This window comes from Pleurodeles waltl, chromosome 4_2 (genome assembly GCF_031143425.1).
Source record: "Pleurodeles waltl isolate 20211129_DDA chromosome 4_2, aPleWal1.hap1.20221129, whole genome shotgun sequence".
Lineage (NCBI taxonomy): Eukaryota > Metazoa > Chordata > Amphibia > Caudata > Salamandridae > Pleurodeles > Pleurodeles waltl.
In genome coordinates, this window is record NC_090443.1 from 106,772,488 (window position 1) to 106,784,802 (window position 12,315).

At 42.1% G+C, this 12,315-nt stretch overlaps 1 protein-coding gene across 1 annotated transcript in view; it reads right to left on the reverse strand.

Annotated features, from left to right (window-relative positions):
* Positions 1-12,315, reverse strand: part of DIP2B (disco interacting protein 2 homolog B) — a 738,038-nt gene that overhangs the window by 540,757 nt on the left and 184,966 nt on the right. The window contains exon 2 of the mRNA XM_069230866.1: positions 9,723-9,794. Coding sequence (XP_069086967.1) covers positions 9,723-9,794 — 72 coding nt within the window. The remainder of the gene's footprint in view (positions 1-9,722; positions 9,795-12,315) is intronic.

Consider the following 12,315-nt stretch of genomic DNA (forward strand, 5'->3'; position numbering starts at 1 on the left):
GTTTACATGGCACCCTGACCTATGGACTGCTTAGGGCCTACCTTAGGTGTGACATATGTGAGAAAAGGGGAGTTCTGAGCTTGGCAAGAGGTTTTAGATGCCAAGTCGGGGTGGCAGTGAGACTGTTACACACAGGCTCTGCAGTGGCAGGCCTGAGACATGTTTACAGAGCTACTTAAGTGTGTGGCACAATCAGTGCTGTAGGCCCAGTAGTAACATTTAATTTACAGGCCCTGGGTATGTGGTATACTACTCTACAAGGGACTTACAGGGAAATTAAATATGCCCATTGTGGATACACCAATGTTACCATGTTTTAAGGGAGAAGCACATGCACTTTAGCACTGATTAACAGTGGTAAAGTGCTCAGAGTCCTCAGGCCAACAAAAGGATGCAGCAACAAAACAGGAGGTAAAGGCAAAAACAAGTCTAGGGTAAGACCACCCTAAGGATGCCTGGTCTAACAGTCGGTTTCCTATCATTGCTAATAAATGTACATCAAATGATCAATCTGCACAACGAACGTGTTCTGACAGGAATAACTCAATTTGGCTAATCTGTTACAAGCTTGCGTGAAGTTGCGTCTACCTTATTAAAAAGGGTGTTACAGCCCTAGGCACTTACAATATGGAGACAAGATATCTGCAAGGTTTTGACGGAGTGTCCCATCCGCCAAATTACAAAATAAAGCACTTAATGTACAACATGCATTTCATTCAACAGTAAAAGGTCACACATGGCCCAGTATGCAACCTACTCTTGGTATTTAAAGCACCACTATCTGTAATTGCTTTGAAGATCTCAGTAACCTCGAACAAGGCATTCCCTGTATGACACTATCCATATGTAGAAAGGCATAACAGTAAGTTCAGGCAAAGGCAAAAAGTAAGTCTTTCCTCTGAAATCTTCTACTAAACAGGGTACCTCTACATACTCTATTTGCAGACAGACAGAGCAGCAAGATTTCCTAGTTACAATGTGGAAGATTGTCAAACAGGTATGTGCCGTACTGACTGTATATTCACATTGACTTAAATAATTATATTTCTGAAATAAAATCTTCAGATTGTGCATTTATCTTTCTTGTATAATTTGCTGAGTAGCCCAGAATAAGAGCAACATATCCAATAAGGACTACAATTATCATGACCCCTTAGAGTAAAACAATCCACCAATGAACATCCACCGGTCCATATAAAACATTTCCTAAGAAAAATACACTTCCTGTATCTTCGCTGCTCAGCAGCCCGGTAAGTGTTTTTCTTTTGTTTTATATGAATGTGTCCATACACACTGTTTTTTATTGGAGACCACTTTGCATGCTGTACAAGCCGTCACATGCAGTACTCTTGACACAAGAGGCAGCACACAAGCATGGAAGCAACTGCTTCCTCTGTGTGTGTATAATTGATGCCTCACAGAGCCAGCTAGATAGACTCCCTGACACGTGGCCATCTTTGGAGGCTTGGCTTCCTGACTGCAGCATATTTCACACCATGTAAGGAGTCGAAGAAAATGGAAGTACTCTTTTGAGGTGCACAGTCACTGCAGCACAAAGAGCAGTGGCAGTTCAGCCCCACTAGAGGGTGCAGAAAAGCAACGAGGCACAATTGAAACTCCTGTCTTGCTTGCCCTAACTTGTGTGTGAAGTTTGTGATGGATCGACCAGGAGTAGAAGCAGGAGCAAATGTCTGCAATTTCTTTTGCCTGAATATTTTTACCTTCAGAAATTGTGTGGAGAAAATTCACATTTGACAGCTCCAGCGAGTTAGGAGAACTTGGAGCTTTAAACAGTCACTTGCAAGGGTAGTGCGGGATCCAGCAGGCACCACCTGGCTTTGTATCCAAGGGTGCTGGGTGGTCAGGCAGTGCCAGAGCCTTTGCAGTATGGGGACCATAGTCCAGATTTTAGTGTCAGGTTCTTCCTTCTCAAAAGCAACCTGATGGACGATACTGATGAGTTTTTACAGAAAGTGGTGAGTTTTTACAGACAGTGGTGTCTTCTGCTATAGAAATCAATGGGCAGACAAATATTGTAGCTGGCTGTTCAAAGTATACAGGAACACCTAAATGGTGGAGGATATGGGCTGATATCAGCCTGGTGAACCCTAGGGGGGAGTCCTAAAGCCAGGGGAAGTTATTAAAAAAAGCCTAAGATCCTGAGGGGTGCAACTTCATGCCTACGTGGGCAATACTCTGTTGATAGTCCAGGATCCTGCCACATTGAGGATTGACCAGAGCACAGGCATGTCCCTTTTTCAGTTTCTAGGATCAGTGGTCAACATGCAGAACTCCAACATCAAGCAGTTTCAGGGATGGTTACTTTGGGCTTTGTAACCAATTCAGTGCAACGAACACTGAAGCTCCCCCCGGGCAATATGTCTCATCAGGAGGAAACCAAGTGAAACCTTGACAAAACAACTGATCTTATTGAAACACTTTGCCAGAATAGTGGGTCTGCTTGCATCTTCTCAGGTCTGCTGCATTACTGAGCAATTCAAAGACTCAAGCCTGCATACCTCAGGAAAGGTCTGACCTAGGCAAAGATTGAGAACGAATGGTGGGTGCCCCATATGGAGGCCTTGAACAGTAAGGACATTTTTGCCATGGTCCAGATCCGGTTGCAAGTCAATCGGAATGCTGAGCTCATTATGCAAATATTACCACAGGAGGATTATGGTCCGAAAAGGTAAAAACTGCAAATTAAACACCTGGAGCTTCTGGCAGCATTGTTTGTGGTGAAACACTCAGAGAGGGACCTTACATCAGTTCTGTGCTGCTGAAGATCAACACAGTATCTGTGACTCAATCTAAATATTCTAGGGGGAACCAAGTTGTGAGCTCTAGAGGAACTTGCCAATGAAGCTTGCCATTTCTGACTGTAAACAGAAGGTCAGATCAGCAGAATACCTGTTGTGGAATTATAATCTGGACACAGATTTGAATTCCAGAGGTAAGAAACATTTCAGCACATGGAAACTGAACTCAAATATTTTAGTTGATAATGGACAAGCAGGGTCCATGCAAGGTGAAATTAAATGTGTCACAGTTTGACCATCATCTTCCCCGTTTCTTCAGTTGGAAACTGGATCCTCTCGCGAAGGTAAGAGACACATTCCTTCAATACTGTACAAAGAATTTTGGTTATGCCTTCCCCCTCACCACCATTCTCGATAATCACGAGAATGATGGCACAGTGAGGAAGAAAGCCAATCTTATATTAGTGATACCACTATAGAGATCGCAAGCCTGGTTTCCAGTTCAGAGACTTTCTTCAGATTCTCCAATACTTCCTTACCAGTTTCCGAGCATTCTGATGGATGTGAATGGCGATTACATCAGTTGGTTCTAGTGGAGTTCCTTCAAATGATGGGTTAGAGGATTACAGCAGGATGTTGGTATATTTCTGAGCTTCTGAAACAAGTTTCTAGCTTCATCAGTAAGGTCTCGGGGAATTCCACAAACACTACATTTCTGCATGGGATAGATGGTCTTGTTGGTGCCCTGGAAAGAACCTAGATCCCCCAACAGCTAATTTAGATTGGATACTGAACTTCATGTCTGAATTGGCAAGTAAAGAAAACGCTTATCACACCAAAAATGGTATGAGTATTTGTAAAGCACACAAGCACAGCAAGGTATATTTGGGCTGAACAGTTGCATGTGCTAAGCCCTGCAGAGGACAGGCTGGGTAAATGAAAATTACAGAAAATGAAAGGGTACACTGTTCCAAGCTAACTTGGAACAGTGTACCTTTTCATTTTCTGTGATTACCATTATTGGGAGACTATACACTGGACCATTACCATTAACCTCCCAGTCCCTCCCCTCTCTTTTTTGTCTTGGGTAAATGAAAAGCCAAATCTTCAGCTTCTTGCAGAATTCACTAAAAGGTGGAGGCTCGGATGTGGAGTGGAAGGTCGTTGCATGCTTTAGAAGCGATGTAAGAGAAATCCCGTCCTCCTAAACTGGTTTTGTTTATTCAGGGGTGTATGTGAGCAGGAATCCTATGCAGTAGGGATGTCTGTGTGGTTGGTAGGAGGAGTCAAAGTTGAGTTATGCCTTGAATGTATATATAAAGAGCTTGAAATTAGCGTTTGTGTGTATCGGAAGGCATTGGAGCTCCCTGAGGTGCAGTATGTTGAGAATTCCGTGTGAGAGGTTGAGAATGAGTCTGGCTACCAAGTTATGGATGGTTTGTAGTCTTTTGGTGAGTTGCTTGGTGAGCCCTGCATACAAGGTGGTCCTCTAGTCCAACTTGCTGTGATTAGGGCTCAACTGACTGTTTTTCTGGTGCTGCTTGGGAGCCATTTGAATATCTTCCTCTGCATTTTCAGAGGTATGGAAACAGGATGCAGTGATGGTGTTGACTTATATGGTCTTGCCCTGTTCATGGTCCATGATGATTTCGAGGTTCCTGGAGTGTCTGCTGGGTGTGTGTGAGTTCAGCTGGTCACTAGATTGAGTCCTATGGCGTGATGTTCTTGCCGAGGATCACTACTTCTGTCTTGTCCATGTTGAGCTTGAGACAGTTGGATTTCATCCAGTTAGGGACTTCGATCATGCAGGGGATGAACTCTTTCTTGTGTCGGGGACATGTCTGAGAGGAAGAGTACGAGTTGTGTCTTGTTGGCATAGGACATAGTGTGGACTGTGTGTATGGATGACATTGGCCAGAGGGATCAGGTATGCACTGAAGAGGGTGGAGCTAAGCGCAGAACTTAGGGGCACTCCCCAGATGAGTTTGTGGGCTTTCAAGGCAGTTTAGAAGGAGCAGATCCAGCAGAGAGTGGGGTCTTCGATTACAACATTGCACAGGATGTGATGTGAGGCAGTTTCAAATGCTGCAGAGGGGTCCAGGAGGATGAGGGATGCCATATCAACTCTGTCAATGATCATGCAGGTGTTATCTACTGCAGCGTTCAGTGCGGTTTATGTACTGTGGTTGCGCCTGAATCTAGACTGCATGACATCAAGGAGCTGTTGGTTGCTGAGGTGGTCAGTGAGGAATCAGTTAATTAGTTTCTCTAAGACCTTGGCCAGAAATGGTAAAAGGGAGACTGTTCTACAGTTGGCGAGCCTGGCTGTGTCACTGGATGTTTTCTTGAGCAGAGGTGTGATCATGGTACGTTTCCAGGTGTCTAGTGATGTGGCTGAGTAGATGAGGATGGGTTTTATCGACTTAGCCACATTCCCAGTGGTTTGTCGATCGGCAGGAGTACTTTGCTAAAGGCGTGGTTGGGGCAAGTATCAGATGGACTCCCTAAGTGGATGGTCTTTATGTTAGCGGGGGAATGAGGTAGGGTTTCATTCTTTGGGCTTAATGGGATATTGAGATGGTGACTAGGAACAGTTGAGGGTCAACACTGCAGTCTACGGAGATGATTTTCTTACAGAAGAATTCCAAGAGCTTGTTGCACAGGCGTTGTGATGGGATGATGCTGCTAGTGGTGCAGTGAATCTTGGATGATATTGGAGATTTCATTACTGCTGTTAGTGCTGCATAGATGCGGTCTGCAAGAGCTGTGTGACTGAAGTTCCATATCTGCTGGTGATAGTGGCTGAGGGCAGAGTTGGGGATGCCCTTATCTGTGGCATCTTGACTTGTTTTCAATTTGAATTTCAATTGCATGCACTACATTTTGTCAGACTGAGTTCCCATATGCACCACCTTCCTGTGGTCGGGATTCTACCTTTGGGTTGTGCATGAGGGGAGCCAGGGCGTTGGCGCATGCAGTAATACGGCTGTTGAGGCTGTTCATGGCTTTCGGTATGTGGATGATGTACTCGGACTGGGAGTGCGGAAGCCCAGTCCTCTTCTGTGATGCTTTCCCAGCTGCAGCTGACATGTCCAATTATGGTGGGTCTGTGGTGGTGCAGGATGGCAATGCTGAAATTGACGAGAGCCTGGTCTGTCCAAAACACCGATGCAGGCTTGTCGACTCTGATGTTCCTGATTGAGGAGAAAAATAAGTCCAATAAGGGTATACCAGGGTGGGGGGGATGCAGAACGTGCTGGGTGAGGGCTGGGTTTCCTAGAAGAGCTGTAGAGTTTGTATAGGTGCAGACTTCCAGGTTAAAGTTGATTTCTCCCAGGAGGATGAAGATGCTTGTGTTGATGAGTGGTGTGACTAAGTTTTTGATATCGCTGGAGAAATTGGTTTGAGGTGCTGGTGGTCTATATACAAGGGTTCCACCTGTGCAGAAGTTGGCTGTGGTGCGCTTCTTGAATGTGAGGTGTTCCATGTAGCTGGTGAGCACGTCCATATAGGTGGTGCAGATGGCGACTGCCTCCAGGCTTGTGCTGATGGTCTTTCCTGGTGATCTTGTAGCCAGCGGGGATGGCTGCAGCGATGTCTGGTGCTGAGGGTGGCTTTAGTCCTGTTTCTGTGAGCTACAGCTGACACACTGTGGTTGTGCAGTAGGTCCCATATCTCCCATGGCGTGTTCGGTGACCAAGCAGCTGTTGAGGAACATGCATGTGAGTGTGGCATTTTGCCTGGGTCATGTTTGGTCTGTGTGAACGGGTGACTAATTAGTGTGAGCGAGTGGAGTGCTATCGCTTCAGGGGTGGTGGATGCTGGGTGTAGGAGAGTGCATACGAACTTGCATTAGGTGCATGTTAACATTCCCTCTGTGTTGTGAGGTGTGTCAGCAGTGCCATGTGCAGCGCTGGGATTGAGAACGTGGAGGAGAACGGCAGAGTAGCAGTGGGTAGGGAGAGAACCAGGGTTCCTGGCGGTGGATTGGCATAGACATGCTTGCCTTTGACACATCTAACATTAAGTAGGTTCTGGGTGGGCAGAGGAATATATGGAGCATCAATGCATGCAGATCAGCGATCCCAGATTATTTACTGTGCAACGGATTGCCAGAGGGAGAACACCCCATGGTCTGTAGACTACTCTGAGAGACTATTTTCAGTTCCTCCTAAGCCCAGGTACACCTGTTTATGGCATGTGAATCTGGTTTAACGTCTTCTGGAATCCTGGCAAGATATTCCGTATTTTTCCAGAAGCGAGATAACAAGTTAGTTGGATGTTGTTGTGCTTTATGTCCTGATAAATGGATTTCAGATGTCAGGTACATCGTGTCCCAGGATGGTTGATTATTCAGCTTTACCAGACAATTCTTAGCTTTGAGTGATGAACTGTCTGAAAATACAAAGATACAATGTAAAAATGAAGACCTCCATATACGTATTAATTGCTGGCTACCATTAAGGAAACCTTTAAGCCGGTTTTCTTCCTTACGCTAGCTAGAATGGTACACTGGATCATGAACGAGACTGGGGTAAATAATTCCAGGTTTAGGACCCGCTGAATGAGAGGAGCTCTTGGCTTCCAAAGTATTTCCTTTGGGCGGTTGTTTAGAAGACATTCTGAATGCAGCTGATTGGTCCTCAGAAATACGTTTTATTTCAAATCTGTGACTAAGGCGGCTTCATTGTTAGTAAGTAATCTTTTAACCTGAATAATCGAAGTCTTCGGTACAGTCACAGAATGAAAAACTTTCCTAGATATTGTGATGGACAGATTCAATTCACAATTCAATCTATAAATGACACAAAGGCAAATATTATCCCACCTGAACCTGTTAAGCTTATATCCTGCCAGAAAAATAAGGATATTTTTATTTAATTGAGGATGATCATATTTTTTACATTAAAGTACGGCGCTGTGTTTGAACCGTTGATAACCTTGCCTAGCAGATCAAAATTATGGTATTTACAGAGTGTAGTTCTGTTTTCTTAAATTTCGTTCTCTTTAACAAAAACAAAAGCATGAGTGCTAAATTAAGCAAGAGACCATAGGTTTACGATGAAAGCACTTTGAAAGAGTAAGTGCTTTTTCTTGAGTAATGTGTTATGTGGACAGTTGGAAGTTATTTGAGGGATTGTTGATTTACTTTAAGAACGCATGCGCGTTTTAGTCCTAATTAGATATATTGTTGCTAATTTGAACTACCGAGCAAAATAAAGAAGAAAGATAAATGCATAATCTTTTCCCCAGTGTCTTTAATAGAAATTAAACTGTCCCTCACGATAGGAAGGAACGGTTTCTTTCTTCTTGGGCTATTTAAACTAGTTTGCAGCACATGCGTATCTCCTCGATGCTCTCATCGACTGTGAAATTATCAGACTTAAAGCAACAGTAGAGATGTTATCTACCAAACGCCTTGCAAGGATAAGCTGGCGTGCACCACTTAAATGGTGCTGGCTGCCTCTCAAGCCTTTTCAATGACTGTTATCTGATGAACCTACTGTCAAACAGCATTCTCTGCCGTAAAATCCATTTATGCATAATAAAGAACAGTTGAAGGGAAGTGCTCAGTGATACACTTAAAAAAATGTGTCGATCTCTGATCAGATTCTCCAGTCATTTAAACTGCAAGTGGTTAATCATGTCATCACAACAATTCACAATTATACGCTTAAAATGATAAACCCATATTTGCAAGTGTGCTCAAATAAAGCACGAATATTCAGAGATAGATTTCTTTGCATCCAAATAAAATGGGCCTAGAAACAAGGAGGCACAATCTAAAAGTCCTTAGCTATGAAACAGCCCTCTTTCACAGACTTCTTTAACATTCTTTCAGTTATCTCAACTAAACCTTCCAATAACTCCATGCGCACAAGAAAACCAGACTTGACCAACTGCTCCCCAAATACCAACCACTGCTGCTAACTAAGCTGCACATCCCAACAATACATATATAGGTTAACATGAAGGCTACTGGAATTATGCGATTCCGCTGGCACCCAGTTTCACAAAAATATAGATTAGCCACATAATCCAGTGCCTGATCCATAATCTGCAGATGTTAACAAAACAAAAATTGTTTCTAGCTCAAACGAGTCAAAAGTTACTAAAAAGCAGTGACCTGGGTTCGGGCGTAGTGGAAAGCCCTTTGCAAAAGTTAACCAGTTGTCTTTCTGTTCCTATTTCCAGTATTTGGTTGTTAAACTGGTACTAATGAGAGGAAACCTTTGCCCAGACAGTATTTCCATGTACAAAAAATGACAAGATAATGAAGTAATAGCATAAAAAATGACACATTATACCACAATTTGCTTTTTGCTTCCTGCATAATTTAGTCAACGCTGCTGCATAATTTCGTACTCCCCTGATGCATAATTCCAAGGGCCCAGATTAAAGTACTTGTGGACTTGACACCCACTTGGCCACACAGCAGAACGGCGACTGTTAGGTCAGACAATAGCTTGACACACAGGCGCATCTTTTCACATTGATACTGCTGGGGTAAATATCTGGGTGACAGCTGTGGAATACTCAATAGAAGTTTTGGTAATGTGATGAGCTAGCATTTAGCCTGTTGGAGACTGAGTATGAAGCTGGTAAGACCATTGAGCTAGAATGTTAAGTTACTATCTTCTGGCAGTCTTGCCCACTAACCTGTAAATCAGAAGAAAGCAGGACAAGGAGTGTGATGCCATGCTCTAGTGTAGAAACAACATCTATCCTAATGTTAATCAATGAGCCATCCTCCTCTGTTCTAAAAAGGCATTCCCTTTACTCACAATGTGAAACGGGGCTCCGGGTCCTACCTTACAGGCAAGAAATTGAGAATTACTATTTTTTTATGTTCAACCATAAAGTGATTATGTCTGATGATGGATGTGGCCAACATTTATTACATTTTACAGGTAAATATTACTGTCAGATCCCATATAAATATCACCACACCAACAAACCTACCTTGCGTCTGAGGAACGTATGGCGCCAGTAGTTTCGCTCTCTTCTTTTCATAGCCCTTCTGTGTGATATCACCTAAAAAGACAAGAAAAAAACAAAACTTAACTCACTCACAGCTAGTCTGTTTCGTTCAGAATGCAGAACCCTCTTTTCTTCATTTTTACGAGACGAGTCCACCCCCCCCCCCAATCATGGCATAATGTCTTAAACTGGGTTTAAAAGTAATGATGCAAATATTCGTTCATTTAAAATCTCAACCCTTGTTTTTTTTAATCATGCAAAAGAAAAGAAGATTGTTATTGATGTCACAAGATGAGACTGTTAGTGAAACAAAGATAATCAAAAATGTCACATTCCACAAAAGAAGGAACGCTTATCAATTAAGTAAAAATGCTCCTCTTCTGCCACAACCAAAAGACCTTTGAAATAACTGTTCTATACTTTTAGAATTGTTATAGTTTAACCTCAAAGAACACTATCTTTTTGCCTATGAAGCCAAGGAGGGCAAGTCTAATATGCGTGACATTTCGTTTACCAAGTATAACCAAAGTTTACTCTCTCGTTTAAATAGAAGGTAAGATCATCACTTCAGTGTATGCAAGAAATTAATTTAGACACAAAACACAGTTTTTATTTTAGTTATGTTAATACCATTATTCCAAGGAAGGAAAATTCATGATACAATACATTAATTCCCAACATACACACATAGGGCTGATAATAAAACAGATAACACACATTCACAGATCTTTTCAAATTTGAAACATCACCTCTGCGAATAAGGTACAAGTTCATATTAAAAGCTCTGAACTAAACCCACTCCACTGAATTTATAGATATAACAGATGGAAAAACACATGAACCGCACTAGTTAGGCACTGTTTTTTATTTTTACCAAACCTATACAAACGATAGGCGTCCTATCCGGATTCCTTAAAAGATTTAAAAAAATTAAAAAGCAGAGATCGATGGCTGAATTAGTAAAATCTTTCATTTTAATAAAAACTGGTTATCACTACATAAAAACTAACATTAAGATATTTGCATAGTTTTCTTTCTTTCCTTTTTCTTTGAAATATCTTCAGTAAGGTAAGGATGTATTTACAAATTATTTCATACATTAATTGAAAGGTTCTTGAAACCTAATTTATAGCACAAATGTCTCTCCAACCTTTACAAAATCCAACATCTTTTTGCCAATTTAAATATTGTAGGAAATCAAAGTTTTGACTGCACAAAATAGGTAGAAATTAAACCCCATATATAGAGGACCTCAAGGCAATGTACAGATGGCAGCCAAGAACGTTGAAACTTGGTTTATTGGGAAACACTGCAGTAAGAGGCTACAGTACTGATAATGATCTAGTCCTCTAGAGTCATCTAGGTCACTATTATAAAGTATGGGCGAAAATAGTTTTAACGATATAATCTTCCAAGTGCAACAGAACTGAGCAATATACTGTAATGTGTTTTTGATCTGGTTCAACGTCGTGTGCTTCTAATTAAATGACTAAGAACAAGTGAAACATTTGATTAATAACATCAGCCACAGCAATAAAACTCATCTACTGAACACTGTTTTATCCCTTTAAACAGCTGAACATTTGTCTTTCGGTAGTACTACATATAAACACCCAATCCACAGTCACCAGGTGCTAAGTAGTTCCTTGAAGGAGAACCATAAATCCTACATGGCGATGCATTCTATTATAATTACTTTTTCTTTTCAGGCCTAGGAACATGTAAAGTCATGCATTTAAGAGTAATTGTCCATTTGGAATTTTCTCTTACATCTTAACACAGAGACTAAATTCCGGCCAACCACACCAGTATCACGCACATACGAGACTGTATGTGCGTGACAGCCTATGATGAATCAGTGGCACATTATCCAACCAGGAATAATAGCATGCAAATGTGTATGTACTGGATTATTTAGGTAGTGTGATATGTGATAATCTGTGTCAAAATATGTTTTTATTAAGCAGTCTGTATGAACTGCAGTGAGTGTGTGTGGGGAGAATGCATGCTCCAGAGCTGCCTCTGTGATTCTGGTGGACCTGTTACTGTCAATTGCGTTTTTAACACATCTGATTCCCCATCTCTCTAAGCAACCACGCTGATGGGGACGAACTATCTTCTTCATACAACCAAGGAAAGGCTATGCAATGATTGTAGATCCGTCGCTCAAGCAAGGTCCCCTAACATTTTGTCTACGGGCCCCACCGATGTAGTGCGGAAACGCATGTCCACACAAAGAAGCGTCAGACCTGTGCTCATTTTACAGCGATGCAAGAATGGTCCACTATACAAAGGTTTGCCAAAGTAATTTTGTATGATAAGAATTGCATGGACTGTATTGGATGTCATGTGGTTAATTGTCTGCTCTGTAGTGTGCCAAGTGCGGGAGTTAGCATGACTGCGTGCCTATACTGTCACCTAGTTGTGGTGTTGTAGCACCACATCCCAGGCACACTTTGAAGAAATCATATGACACTTCCGATCTGAAAAGGATGTTAACATGAATCAGATAATTTCGATTTTAACAACCACAGATACACAGTTAGAAAAAACTGCAAGGGAGACACAGAAACGC